The 15,997-nt window shown below is 33.1% G+C and overlaps 1 protein-coding gene across 2 annotated transcripts in view; it reads left to right on the top strand.

Annotated features, from left to right (window-relative positions):
• SNTG1 (syntrophin gamma 1) overlaps positions 1-15,997 on the top strand; it is a 296,161-nt gene that overhangs the window by 93,151 nt on the left and 187,013 nt on the right. For both annotated transcript variants that reach the window (XM_045789165.1, XM_045789163.1), the window contains exons 8-9: positions 4,647-4,729; positions 11,157-11,287. In XM_045789165.1, the coding sequence (XP_045645121.1) occupies positions 4,647-4,729; positions 11,157-11,287 (214 nt within the window). The remainder of the gene's footprint in view (positions 1-4,646; positions 4,730-11,156; positions 11,288-15,997) is intronic.

The raw sequence follows: 15,997 nt of genomic DNA, 5'->3' as shown, positions 1-15,997 counted from the left end.
ATAAAATCTTAAAAAAAAAGAATATATCTTTGAGGCATAATTTGCTTGCAATGAAATGCAAAGATCTTAAATGAACAATTGGATTGGTTCTGACAATGCACACATATCCTTAATCTCCATGCCTTTAAATCACAGAAGGGTTCCTCTATGCCTCTTCCCAATAAGTAACACCCCTAGAAACAGCCATTAGTTTAATTTCTTAGCATCATTTTTCTTTTTGCTTCTTCTAGAACTTTTTTAGAATGGAGTCATACTGTATTTACTCTTTTATGTCTGGCTTCTTTCATAATGAAAGTCGCTTGTGTTATATATTTCAGATGTTTGTTCATTTACATTGCTATGTAATATTCCATTAGATGAATATACTGAAGTTTGCTAATCATTCTCCTATTGATAGATAACAGAGCTGTTTCCTATAGTTTGCCACTATAAATAAAGCTATTATGAACATTCCTGTATAAGGCTTTCGAAAGTCTTCCAATTTTATGTCACTAGCATAAGTACTTAAGAGTACAATTATTAAGTCACCAGGTAGATATATAATTAACTTGTTAACTAATTGCCAAAAAATATTTCTAAAGTGGACATATATTTAAAGACCTCTTACTCTCCACTCCAGTGATGTATGAGAGTTCTGGTTGCTCTACACTTATCCCAATATTTTATGGTCAAGATTTTTTTTTTTTTTAGGTATTCTATTGAGTGTTCAGAGGTAACTTATTATAGTTATAATATGGATTTCCCTGAAGACTAATTATGATAAACTCCTTATCATGTATCATTTGCATATATTATTAAAGATTTGCATATCTTATTTTATAATGTGTCTGCTCAAGTTTTGCCCATTTTCTCTATTAGTATGTCTTTATATTATTGTACGGCAGGAGTTTAAGAAAATATTCTATATATAATCTTTGTCAGCTATATGTACTAAAAAAATTTTCTCTCAGTCTGTAGATAACTACATATTTTACCTAAAAGTGTCTTAGGTTTGCAGATGTTTTTAATTTTGACAAACTCTAATTCACTATTTTGTTGTTGCTGTTCTTTTGCAAATGGTTATTGTTCTTTACATCTTCTCTAAGAAATATTTGCCTACCACAAGTTGCAAAGAGATTCCCCTACATTTTTCCTAGAAGCTTTATGACATTGGCTTTTAGAATCCATCTTCTATGAATTACTTTTTGCGTCTGAGTAGGAATTTAGAATTCTTATTTCCATTAATTTTTGTGTCTATTCTTTCACCATAACTACAGTGTTGATCACCAAGGATAGGTTTTCCAATTTTGCAATTTTTCAAGATTATTTAGCAATTCTAGACCTTTTACATTACTGCATATATTTTAGAAATGGCATGTCAATTTTGACAAAATCCAATTATGATTCTGAATGGGACTAAGATGGATTTATACATAATTTTAAGAATTAGCATATTAACAACTTCAAACCTTTCATTTCATGAACATGATATAACTTTACATTTATTTATGTTTTAATTTTTCTCAGTAACATTTTAGTGTTTTCAGTGGGAAAGTCTTGCATATCTTTCATTAAATTTATTTCTCAGCATTTTTTATTCTACCATAAATGGTATTTTTTAAAAATTTTATTGTCTATTGTTGCTAACACATAGAAATATAGTTTATTTTTATACATGCACATATTCTGCATCACAGGCTTAACTTTCTGTTAGTTCTGTAGGATTTTTGGTATATTTTTTAAGGCTTTCTACTTAGTTATGTTATCTGCAAATAATGAATTCGGCTTCTTTCTTTCCAATCTGTATTTTTTTAATTCCTTTTTCTTGCCTATTGCAATGGCTAGGACTTCCAGTAAAATGTTATATAAAGTATTGAGAATAGACATCTTTCTCTTGTTCGAGATATTAAGGAGAAATTTCCAGTCTTTTATCACTAAGTATTATATTAGCTGTAGGTGCTCACACATGTCCTTTATTAGGTTGTGGAAGTGTTCTTTTACTCTTGGATTACTGAGGATTTTTCGTTCTCTTTTTAACATAAATTGATGTTGAATTGTCACAAATATTTTTTTACATCCATTGAGATATTATATTTTAATCCTTTTTTTATTCTGCTGAGATGGTGAATTTTCAAATATTTATTTTGAATGCCAAATTAAACTTGCATTCCTAGGATAAACACCACTGATCATGAAATGTTAAGGCTTTTTTTTATATATTGCTGGTTTCAATTTGCTAATATATTAAGACTTTAAGAAAAAAATATGTTCAGGAGCACCTGGGTGGCTCAGTCCATTGAGCATCTGCCTTCTGCTCAGGTCATGATCCCAGGGTTCTGAGATCAAGCCCTGCATTGGGCTCCCTGCTCAGTGGGGAGTCTGCTTCTCCCTCTCCCTCACCTCTCCCCCCTGCTTGTGCTCTCTCTCTCTCTCAAATAAATAAATAAATAAGAAAAACTTTTTAAAAATATGTTCATGAGGGATATCCATATGTACACTTTTGTAATGTTTTAGTGCAATTTTGGTACCAACATTTTTAATGTCTTCATGTAACTTGTGGAGTGGTATTTCCTCCTTTATTTCCACAAAGATTTTGCTTACCAGTAATAGTATATTTTTCTTGAATTATTTAATAAATTCACCAAAAGCCAACTGGAGCCTAGAATTATAGTTTTTTTTTTTTTGTATGAATTCATCTCTTGAATTCTTATAGGACTTCTGATACTTTTTTCTTCTTTTATAACTTTTGGTAAAGTGTTTTTCAAGATTTTTTTCCACTTTAACTAAGTTATGCATGAATTTATTACATGAAATTATTAATCTTATCCTTTTGTTATTCCTTTTAATGTTTGTTGGATTGCAGTAATACCACCTTCTTCTCTCCTGATATTAGTAACTTGTACCTTTCACTCTTTTACTACATCATTAATCTTTTCAAAGAACTCATTTTTGTCTCGGTTAATATGTCTATTATTTTGTTACCATCTTACTATTTTCCACTTTTATTTTTATTATTTTCTGTCTTCTATTTACTTTGATTTAATTTCCTCTTTCATATCTAACTTTTTAAGATGAGAGTATACATCATTGAGTTTGTACCTTTCTTTTAGGCATACATTTAAATCTTTGAATTTCATTGAAAAGTCTGCTTTAGATCTGTCACGGAATTTGACATATCATTTTATTCTGTTCAAAACAGATATACTTTTTAGGGGCGCCTGGGTGGCACAGCGGTTAAGCGTCTGCCTTCGGCTCAGGGTGTGATCCCGGCGTTCTGGGATCGAGCCCCACATCAGGCTCCTCCCCTGGGAGCCTGCTTCTTCCTCTCCCACTCCCCCTGCTTGTGTTCCCTTTCTCACTGGCTGTCTCTATCTCTGTCGAATAAATAAATAAAATCTTTTTTAAAAAAACAGATATACTTTTTAAAGTAATATATTTATGTATTAAAATATTGCCTCATAGGAGATAAATGCAGATAAACATCAAAAGGAAAATTATCCAAAATGAAATATGAAATTGTTAAGATTTAAAAAGTGGAAAAACTGGGGCGCCTGGGTGGCTCAGTCGTTAAGCATCTGCCTTCGGCTCAGGGTGTGATCCCGGCGTTCTGGGATCGAGCCCCACATAAGGCTCCTCTGCTGGGAGCCTGCTTCTTCCTCTCCCACTCCCCCTGCTTGTGTTCCCTCTCTCACTGGCGTCTATCTCTGTCAAATAAATAAATAAAATCTTAAAAAATAAATAAAAAGTGGAAAAACTATATTCATGATAGTTTGGTAGAAAAGCCTGTGATCCCCTTCTTAGCATGAGGAAAGGTATGGAACTTTAGAGTGATGAAAAAGGAGAACAAAATATTTTTTCAACACATTAATTTTAGGAGTGTTACCTATGACCTTTAATGTTTTAATTTAGGTATAATATTTCAAGTAAAAATTGAGAGTCAATTAATTAATAGTGTGTATTTATCAACATTAATTAGCACCTTCAAAATAGATTGTTTTCCAAAAAAAAGCAATTAATCAAAAAATCAAGAAATGTGTATCCTGATCCTAACTACAAAAATTACTGAATTGTGAAATCTCAGTTTAAGGCATATATTACTCATATTTAGAGATAGATTATTAGTAGGTTTCATATGAGAATCTGATATGAAGATTTGTAGTTTCAATTTCACCAATTTAGGTAGCATGAATGAAGTTATTTTCAACTATAGCATATACCAAGAGCATTTATAAAAAGCCCATGCAAACTTTTTTTGCATCATGGAAAATTATAGTATCTAAAAATATGACTTGCCAGTAGTTAGAAGCATAACAATAAATAGAATTTTGAAGACAAACCAAATTCTGCACAGTTATAAGTATGGTTCATAAGTGTAGGTCACTTTGGATAATGAAATGAAATAATAATTTTATAAGGTTAAATGTTTTTTATATAAAGCTTGCAATATTTCTGAAATCAAAGATCAATACATGGTTCTCTTTTAGGGTCCCACTTTAGTCACTTAGTTACTTGTATAACTCTGGCTTTGATATAAGTGAAATAAAAATTAATTCTACTACTGATTTTCTTGACATTACTGAGTATATGGAAATATATAATATAGAATGCATCAACCTAGAATATTTCGGTGTTCTAACCAGTGGGACATTGTGATGTTTTTCCTGCAGGTGCTCCAAGTGACCAGAGCAGTGGCACCTCTTCTCCTCTTTGTGACAGTGGCTTGCATCTCAACTATCATCCCAACAATACAGTAAGATGACCAAGACATAGTTCAGATTAATAAGGAGATAACACAAAGAAAGGAGAATAATATATATAAATAGTCATAGTTTGCAAAAACTGTTAATGAATCTCTGCCCTGATATAGTTGAAATCCTTGTTTGCTTCATCCTTTAAGAGTTAGGGTTAAGATAAGCCAGGAAGAAAAAAAATAAATAGGTCAGTTATTATTCAATGTCATTTTTCTCCTCTCAGGTCTGCATTAAGCCTTTTGTAATCTATAGAGACTTAACTTCGTGAGATCACACATAACATCACACAATCATTTTATAACAGTGCATATTGTATGTGATTTCATGCTCTAAATGATTTGATATGATTTTTATCATTTTTCATTTGAAATCATTTAGCTGAAAGTAGCTATTTAATTTTCCATTTGGTAGGATTTCTTAACAATCTGCAGGCATACCAGGAAATTAATGCAAAGAGAATAATTTAACATCATGTTAAAATGTCACAAATGTTAAAATATACATATTTAATCACTGATAAAATTGGCATGTTTGTTTTATATACATTTAATAAAATGTTAAATTTTCTTTTCCACCTGTAATGTGGAGTAAAGGGGTTTTTTTGTTTTTGTTTTTAAATAAATATGTCTGAAACTCCTTGTATTTCACCCTTCAAAACACTCACACACGCTAAAGACAAAACAGCTCTCTCAGGTTATATGTGAGTCTAACAAATTTCCCCTGGGATCACAAACATGAAGAGTAGCAGTAGTGCTGATATTAAGTGGAATTTTATTTTTCTATTCTACATATTAGGATATAAAACACATAAATAGCTTCTGATTGGTAAGATCCATCTTTCATTTGAAATTCTTGACCTAGCGGTGGCATTTTACCTCAAAATACTCCTTTTGAGCATCTCCAGCCTTCATTGTACCTCAGTGCACCAGTACTATTCCCTACCTGTGTGCCTTAAGTACCCAAGTCCTTCTAAATTTTATTATTTCCTTGTTTCTAAAGAGGAATCCTTGGCAAGATGAAGGGTTATATCTACCCGCACAAATCAACCTCATCTGGGTGTATTTCATCTGATCTTCTCTTCTATTTTTGTTGCCAGAGAAATAATTGTCACATTATAGATAATATTTAAAACACTGATCTTCAGAAGATGGCAAGATCTGAGTGACTTAAACATCGATTTCCTAATGAATCAATGAATATATACATTCTGTGCTGCCACTAGCACGCTTCTTAATTCTACAGACTTCTTACCATCTCCAGCTACATCTTTACCTCTTACTTCAGAAACTGCTTACCTTCTGTCCTTACAATCTAGATGCTCTTGGTGATTTCGATGCCTTTCCAGTCCGCCTTACTGGGCAGACCTACCCCCAGCTGCTGTGAGTGCTGGTTACCCAACCCCCCACCCCCAACCCACCCCATTAGCTGCTGACCTCTCTCTTGTAAGGAGCCTCTGACTGAGAATCTGGAATCACCACTCTCTCCCAGGGTGTGGCTGCAGTCACAACTTGAGGCCTTCAGGAGCCTCTGGCAAGGCTATTTCCTGTTTCATCCAATGCTTCCCTCAGTCCTCACAGGTTTATCCTGAGAACTTTCCCTTCACATATTGACACAGAAGTTCCCATCTCAGCTCTGCTCCGCAGACAGGAAGGAAGAGCTATTTTACTTCAGAATGGGAGGAAGCTGTTTAGTCATATTTTTATTCAAATTCTTTCCTATTACCCTTGGACTTCTCTATAATAATGAGAAGTAGAGACGTCAGCATGGAAGGGCTATGGCTAAGAATCAGTCTGGTTTGTTTTTAACTCATCCCGTTGACATACATAAAAACATCTATGGATTTCATTGCATGAACCATGCCTCTACGTTGTTGCTTGCTATTATGTCCTCCTTTAGAAAGGTATAATTAAAATTAAAATCACTAATTCTGTAACATGACTGTTCCAAGTAAATCCCTTTATATAATTAAAAATTTAAAAGAAATTAAAAAAAAATTTAATTTACAGGAATTATGTCTTTCTGTTTTCAAGAGGTATTTTTATTTTCATTTTTAGCATTAGGATTGAACATTATTTTGACATTGTTGAAGATCTTTAAGTGCAGGGTAATTCATGATATTTATCATGATTTTAGAAAATAAGAACCAAGACATATGTAAATTGAAATAAAGTATATTAAAAATTTTTAAAAAGTGCTTCAATTAAATGAATTTTTACTGAGAATCTGCTTTGTGGAAACACTCTTCTAGATATTATGGGGAGAAGTTAATTGTGTGTCCTGACCCAAAAAGTTTAATATTCAGATCTATAGACAAATGCACAAAATTAACTATAATAAAAGCAGAAAAACAACAATAGATATTGGCATTCTGATATCAGAGGAAAGGGCTACTAGGGACTTTGAATATCTGATTTAATTGAGCTCAACAAAAATTGAGGGAAAACAAACCAAATTTTTGTTCTAATGCCTGTAAGAGAGTAAGTCTTCAGGCCCTATCAGATCATACTGACTTACCTAGCCAGTGCTATCTTGTGTTTCTCTTCCATATCTTGATAGGCTTGGAGGCACGTATGAGTGGAGAACATTTCTATTCAGAGATTTATAAAATTAGGAGCAGTCACAGGCATGTTTTCTTCTGACCCGTCTCTAAATAACAATGAACAGGGGGAAATGGGAAGGAAGTATGAATTGAGAAACATATTTTTCCACAGAATTTGTGCACTCTATAAACAGTCTTCTTAAGAGAAACATTCAGGGGGCACCTGGGTGGCTCAGTCGTTAAGCGTCTGCCTTCGGCTCAGGGCGTGATCCCTGCGTTCTGGGATTGAGCCCCATATCGGGCTCTCCACAGGGAGCCTGCTTCTTCCTCCCCCACTCCTCCTGCCTGTGTTCCCTCTCTCACTGGCTGTCTCTCTCTCTGTCAAATAAATAAATAAAATCTTTAAAAACAAAAAAAAAAGAGAAACATTCAATTCTCTGATATGTCTAAATCCTCAATTCTATCCTAGACCCAGGTATCCATTTTTTAAATTCCTAAGCCTTAATTATTCTCTGAAGCAAATTTTGAGTAAGTAGGCACTATTTTTGTTTTCTGAAACATCTTTTAAAGCATATGGGAAAATATATTAACATCACTCTGCCATTTTACTAAAAATATATTCTAGTCCTTCTAAGGACTCCAGGTCACCAATTTTAAGGTATACAAGAGTCCTCTGGTTTGCAGCCAATGTTGAAGAACAGAATTTGTTTTGTGCTCACCAGGAGACTTAAATTCAGATAATTACCAAACCAGATTCTGAGAAACATTTTTCTTAACCATATACCTTTAATGAATACTTTTTATCCCAAGTCCTTACAAAATCTGGATCAGCATTTTGCTCTATATTCAATTCTATTTTGGTATAATGATTGTTCTTGTTCAAAATTTATTGCATGGTGATATACCTTTGAGATGTGTTAGGTTTGGGGAAAAGAATCTATTTTAAGGCAAAAACTATGTAAATATCACCTTTCCCATTCACATTATTACTATTCTGGGAAACAACATTCTTGACATTGAAGAATAAAGCTCTTGAAAAGTAGTCATGAGCCTTAAAACTGTAAAAACCATTGTTTTCAGGGGCGCCTGGGTGGTGCAGTTGTTAAGCATCTGCCTTCGGATCAGGGTGTGATCCTGGTGCTCTGGGATCGAGCCCCACATCAGGCTCCTCTGCTAGGAGCCTGCTTCTTCCTCTCCCACCCCCCTTGTTTGTGTTCCCTCTCCTGCTGGCAGTTTCTATCAAATAAATAAATAAAATCTTTTAAAAAAACATTGTTTTTAGTACATTTATATATAACTAAAAATAACTCTAGACTACTATTAAAGAAAAAAACTAGAAAACAAATTTATATTCAATTTTCCTAATTGAGTAAGGATAAATAATCTTCAAAGGACATTATAAGTAACAGATCTGTAAAATGAAATACGTTAATGCTGATTAGCTCAATAGCTAAAATGGGACTTATTTCATATTTTAAAAGGAGGAAACATAAAAGAAAGTGACATTTGACAACTTTGTTTCATAAAAGTATCAAGTTGAGATGTTACATCAAAGACTTGTCAAAGATCACATGTATTTTCATATATGAAATAGTTCATATTTCATATATTCATATGACTATGAAGTCTTATAAACCATGATTTCTAAAATTTATATTCATCTATTAGTGATTATCATTGTCCTCAATATTCCATTGCTTAAGTCTTTTATCTTCCATTACACCTTCTATGTCATTTGTTCATGGAACATATAAAGTAAGGGGAACTATTTGTGTTTTTCAAGAAAGATGAGGCACCATCTTTAAATAATTTGCCTAAAATCACATAGCAAAATTGTGAAATAATCAAGACAAAAATCTGAATTATTCTTTGGTGGTTTCACCTCCAATTATGAGTAGTAAATGTTGTGCTATAACAGATATGATGGTCCTAGAATCATAAAGACATAGGTCTGAATAAATCGGCCTGGCACTGTCATTTGCAGGCTGGCTTCCCTGGACCATTTATTCATTGTAGAACTTCTCAGGAGAGAACCATGTGCACTGGGGTTCTTTTGAGTCAGTTCCAGACATATGCTGATATGTGCTTAATAGTTACTGGGCAGCTTGGTGGGACCTGGGACACTTAAACTTGCTACAGTCTGTTCTGGCCACAGAAACCTAGTCTGTTTACCCTAGCACGTCACTCAGGTTTATTGTTTCTTCATGTGTGCTCATGCAGAAAAGGTGGAGAAGCAATAATTTAATAAGCCTAAAGAAGCTTTGGGTTCTTCTTTGTGAGAGGAAGCCTTGTGATAGCCTTATCTTTGAAGATAAGCACAATAAAGCACAGAGAGTTTAAATAAATTGCCCCTTGGTTAAGGACTAGTCAGCTGGGAAATTGGCATTTTTGAACCCAGGTGGTGTGATTCTGATTCAGAGCCTGAACCTTTCCCACCTTGTGGTAATGCCACCTAATTGACTCCATTTCAAATGTTGACCATCTATAACATGTGGCATCAAAGCCAGAGAAAGATTAACATGAAACCTATGTCTGTGCTTTTGCAACCCTGAAATAAGCATGAAAGACAAGGGAGTTGCATCAAAGGCTAGGTGTCTTGGAGTCCAACCACCACCAGTAGGGGGCCCCTCACTGGATGGTCTTTGCAAGTCTACCCTTGCCTTCCTACAGGGTATTCTCAACAACTTGAAGAATTTAGTAGATTTTTATTGGCACAATTGGTACCAATTAACATAATAATGTCAAAGATCATTCAACCTTTAGTGAGAATAATAGAAGTTTTTTTTTTTCCCCTAAGCAATTTTGAAGAAATTAATACCTTAAAGAAAATGTTAGGGGCACCTCGCTGGCTCAGTTGGTGGAGCATGTGATTCTCTCAGGTTGTGTGTTCAGGCCTCATACTGGGTGTAGAGATTACTTAAAAATAAAAGTGTTAAAAAAAAGGAAAATGTTAATAATATTGATACTAATGGAGTTTCAACATCTAGACTAAAATAGGATCTCCTTCCAAAATCATTACCCAAAAGTTACAGAATCTATAGAATATAAAGAAATCAAACTGTGCCTTGACCCCTTACAATCCATGCCAACTTAAATATCAACATTATTCCACGTACTACTGTCAGGAAGAAATATTAAAGTAAAGCTGAAATAATGAAAGAAGCATGAATCATCATCAAGTGTGAAAAGCCCAAATTTTATTCAAATATATGTCTCTTCTATACATAAGAAAAAACACCCAAACTTGTAATGAAACTTAAAATACATGTAATTTTAAACCAGTAGTGGTTGACTTAACATGACTTTAAAACAATATAAGAAAATACATTTTATAAACATGAAGTTACAATGGACAAAGATTTCCTTGAGTAGTTTTTAAAAGTTGTTTTATAAGAATATTTATTCTACTCAAAAATATTTACAAGTAACTGATAAATCCTAAGCACTTACATAACATTGGTTAGTGCTTTGCAGATACTCAGAAAATATTGGCTAATGGAATGAACTACAACTTATTTTTATATTGTCACTTACTACTTCATTGCAGTTACAGCTTGCCCCTTATTTCCTATACCTGAATGGATTCAATTCTGTCATCCTTCTATTTTTTCTTCTTTCTCCCCACTCCATTTTCTGCATATGCTTTCCCTACCATTCTTAATCTTAGTGATTTCCTTCTCACTTTCCTATAGAATGCCATTAATAAAGAAATTAACAGATGCAACTTTATTGGCAATGAATATGGATCCTTTTTTTGAGGCAGTCTGTAAATATCTTTTGATTATTTAAGGGAAAAAATGATCCCCCCAAATGAAAAGTATTTGTGATATAGGAACTAGAAACACAGAACTGAAAAAAAGAATACTGATTGTTTGTATTCTTTTTAGGACACGTTGTCATGTTCTTCATGGCCAACATCTCCAGGCTTGAGATGGGAAAAGAGATGGTGTGACCTTAGGCTGATCCCGCTGCTTCATTCACGTTTCTCTCAGTATGTGCCTGGGACAGATTTGAGTCGGTGAGTTCATGCTAGTAGGTTCTGATTTTCTGTTCACTGCGAAGAGGCCTACAACTAAACTTTTAACATAAAATGGCTTATGATTTTTATTCTCAGCACATTTCTAATCGTAGAAAGAAGAACTACAAAAGAATAGCATAACACAAACATTTAGGAATCTAATGACATAAAACATTACGTTAAGGCCCTGACTCAATTAACTTGCTATAATAGATTCAGTGTCTTTAATAGATAGAGTTTTATTTATTTTTATTTTATTTTAGTTTTAGTAACTTGTTTTTTCTTAAGGAAATTGTATAGTTCATTTAGATAGCAAACTTTATTTTCATGTACTTGATAATATTCTTATATTATCTTTTTAAATAAGTGTAGATTATTAGCAATGTTCTGAAGCTCTTCATTATGTGTGTTATAAATAATGAGTATCTGCTTCTTTCTTGGCTGTTTTCATCCCTTAAATTCTTTGGCTTGACTTTTTGTTCTTATAGTTTCTTGAGATTGATGTTCTAGGTTTTCTGAAACTTCTCTGTAACAAGTGGTATGGTAAATATTTTAGGGTTTGCAGGCCTAATTTCTCTGTCACAACTAATGAATTTCACCTTTGTTTCATGAAAACTGCCATAGATAATATATAAATGAATGGGTATAGCTGTATTCCAATAAAACTTTATTTATAAAAACAGGTGTTTAGTTTCCTAAACTTTGGTTTGATCATTAATTTTTCAGACTTCCTTTGCTAATATATGTAGTCAGAACTGTATGTTTCCATCAAAGTCTGCTCTAGCTATACCCCGAAATTGAAGATCATATCTTGATTTATTTTCATAGCTTTTGAGTGTATCATTTGGTATAGTTTTCTGAGTGGTTGCTCATCTTATCACACCACTGGTATTGATTTATCACTTTGAATGAAATATAGAAACATTACTTTCATTTAGATCCCTTAATCCTCCCTACTTTGTAAGCATAATTATCTTATCAAGTACCATATCAGGTGGTATTATGATTTTTGCTTCAATCATCAAAAATGATCTTAAACACTAATGGAAGGAAGGATAGTTTATTATATTTAACCCAAGATTTACCCATTCCAATATTCTTCTTCCTTTCTAAAGTTGTAAGTCTTCTGTTAATATTTCCTTTCTATTTAGAGGTTGTTTTTTTTTTTAGCTGTTCTTTAAAGGTAGATTTACTTGCATCAAATTCTTAATTTCCTTTGTCTGAAAATATCTTTATTTTATTTTCATTCCTAAGGATAGTTTCCATGGATATAGAAATCAGAGTTGACAATTCTTGCTTGTATCTGAAAAATGTCATGCACTGCATTTGGGCCTCCCTGATCATTCAAATTGGTGCTTCCCTATAAATAATATGTTCTTTCTCTCTTCCTGCTTTCAAAGTTTTTTTTTCTTTTTTTCTTTTCTTCTTTTTTTTTTTTTTTTTTTTTTAGTTTTCAGAAGTTTAATAATGATGTATCTTTGCAATGATTTCTTTGGGTTTGTTCTCTCCTGGCTTCACTCAGCTCCTTAAATCTGTATGTTTATGACTTTCAGCAAATTATAAATGTTTTCAATCATTACTTCTTTAAATACTTTGTCAGTCCCAGTCTCTCTTCTCTCCTTTTGAAACTTTGTTAATACAATGTTAGCTCTTATATTATTCTTCCACAGATCCTTGAAAATTTATACTTTTGCTTTTCAATCAATTTTATTTCTGCTATACAGACTGGGTAAATTCTATTGATCTGTCTTCAAGTTCTCTGATTCTATCTTCTCTTGTTTCTATTCTGCTATTGAGAACATTCAGCACGATTTTATTTTATTTTTTATTGTTGTTGATGTGTTTTTCAGTTCTATCATGTCCATTTGTTGTATGTGTGTGTGTGTGAAATTTTCTAATTTTTATTTGTTTTGAGAGCCTTGTAATTGCTTATTGAAGCATTTTTATGATGACAGCTTAAAATACTTGTCAGATAATTTCAGTATCTCATTTATCTCAGTATTGGTGTTTGGATTGTCTTTTCTCATTCAGGTTGTGATTTTCCTGGCTTGGTAAATCCAGTGATTTTTAAAAAAATTTATCCTGGACTTTTTGGGTATTAAATTATGAGACTCTGGATTCTTTTTAAATCTCCTTTTTAAAGCAAATAATCCTTTTGTTAACATGTAATGTGAGGGCTGGATGGCTGTGTCTGTTAAGTTCCCTGAATGTCCACTCATACTGCCTCATTAAAGATGACTGAAATGTAAGTTTGCCACACTCCTTGGTCCCTCTGACTAAATCCTGGTGAAAGTCAGATGCCAGTGCATCATACATTGTTTTTGAGTGGAGTGTCAGCTTATTTCCCTGGTTGACCTTGCTGACACATTTTATCTTGAGACAATTGTATTTTCACATGCAGTTGTATGAAATAATACAGATATTCTGTTTATTCTGTTTGCTCCTTACCCATTTTCCCAAATGGTAACTTCTTGCAAAACTATAATACCCTACCACATTCAGGAAATGGATAAAATCCACCACTCACACAGATTTCACATGTGTGAGTGCGTGTGTGTGTAGTTTTATAATTTTTTCTCCTGTTTACATTCTCTAATCCGCAATCAAGAACAGTTCCATGAGAACCTTAAGAACCTTCCTGTTTCCTTTCTATAACCATGCCAATATCCTTCTCCCCAGAATGCCCCTGACCTCTGACAATGTATTAATCTGTTCTTCACGTCTATTATTATGTCATTTTAAGAATATTATATAAATGAAGTCTTACATTATGTAACCTTAATGGATTGAATATTCTTACTCAGCATAATTCTCTAGTAATTCTTCCAAGTAGTTGCATTTTTCAATTGTTCATTTCTTTTTAATTTCTAATAGTATTCCATGGTATGGATGTCCTACGTTAAAAATATTCACCCCTTGAAGGGTATCTGGGGTGTTCCAGTTTTAGAATATTACAAATTAAGATGCTATGAACATGTGTGGATAGATTATTACGTGACCATGTATTTTGATTTCTTTGAGTAAAGGCTCAAGAGCTCAATTGTTGAGTTGTATGCATATTTAGTTTGTAAGAAACAGATGCACTGTTTTTTAGACTGGCTGTACAATTCTATATTCCCACCAGCATGTATGAGTGATCTCATTTCTCTACATCTTTGCCAGCATTTGGTGTCATTGTTATCTTTTTAGTTTGCATTCTGCTAGAAATGTAGCAATATGTCATTGTGAACTGAATTTGTGCATCTTAATGATGTTGAACATCTTTTTGTGTGCTCCTTTGTCACACAAAATCCTCTTTGGTAAAATTTCTTTTGTCTTTTGGCTCTATTGTAATTCACTTTTTTTTTTTTTTTTTTACTATTGAGGCTTGAGAGTTTTATTTATATTCAAGAAAAATTTCTTTTTCTCAACACATTAGTTTTTGTATTATATTTCCTTTATCTTTTTAAAGATTTTTTGTCAATAATTAAAAATTATTGTTTTTTTCCTCTATAGTGTTGTTATATATGTATATGTATCCTTCTTTGTTTGTTTTAGTTATTACCTAAACATTACACCATATTTCTTAGTCTGTTCAGACTGCGATAACAAAATGGGTGGTATAAACAACAGAAGTTTATTTTTTACAGCTCTGGATGCTGGATGTCCAAGATCAAGGTACTATGATGGTAGAGGTCTCTGGTGAAGGCGGTCTTCCTGATTCATATCTGCTGTCCTCTCTCTGTGTACATACAAAGTGGAAGGGGCTGGGGATTTATCTGGAGTCTCTTTTATAAACCACTAATGCCATTCATGAATGCTGCACTCTCATGGCTTAAGCCACTTAGGCCACTCCCAAAGGCTTCAACTATTAATGCCATCGCATCAGTCATTAAGATTTCAACATACAAAGTTTGGGAGTGAGGGGAGCAGGGGAGGCAAACACTCAGACCATAGCATCATACAATTTCATTCAATTTACTAATTTTGCCTTTCAGAAAATGCTAGAAACTTAGAACACTTTAACTCTTTATTCCTTTCCTATCTTTAGACATATTTCTTTCTTTTTTTTTAAAGTTTTTATTTATTTATTTGCGAGAAAGAGAAAGCATGAGGCAGTGGGGAGGGGCAGAGGGAGAGAGAGAAGCGGACTACCCAGTAAGGTGAGCAGGGAGCCCAACCTGGGGGATCAATCATGACCCAAGCTGAAGGCAGATGGTTAACTGACTGAATCACCCAGACACCCCTGGACATATTTCTGATATAATTTTTAATTCTGTATGTATTTTAAATTCCTCAAAATATTATATTATTATCTTCGCATAACTCTTCAAATGTATCCTACCTTTAATCTCCCTGTTTTTCTTTGTTTCTTTCTTTTGGTTTTATTTTTCTTCTGCTTTAAGAACTCTTAATATTTCTAATAATGATATATATTTTTAAGTGCATATATTTGTTTTGTTTTTACTTTAAAAAAACTTACACAGATACATGATGTAGAATCATTTAGCTAAAACAATTTATGAGAAAAAAGAAATTGTTTGGATGAGTCCAGATGACTCCCTACATTTTTATTTTTATGGCGCTGCAATACATCAACAGCTTTTAGCAATTGAATTAATTACACTCAATAAATATTACAGTAATAAGCAGTTATAAACATAGCACTATTCAGAGTGGATTGAACAGCAATTCAGATTCAAGAGCTAATTTATTGTTCATTCATTCACT

Source organism: Ursus americanus, chromosome 9 (genome assembly GCF_024610735.1).
Source record: "Ursus americanus isolate L20-20 chromosome 9, mUrsAme1.1.p, whole genome shotgun sequence".
NCBI classification, from domain to species: domain Eukaryota; kingdom Metazoa; phylum Chordata; class Mammalia; order Carnivora; family Ursidae; genus Ursus; species Ursus americanus.
The sequence above is the reverse complement of the archived record's forward strand: the minus strand, read 5'-3'. Positions and strand labels throughout refer to the sequence as shown.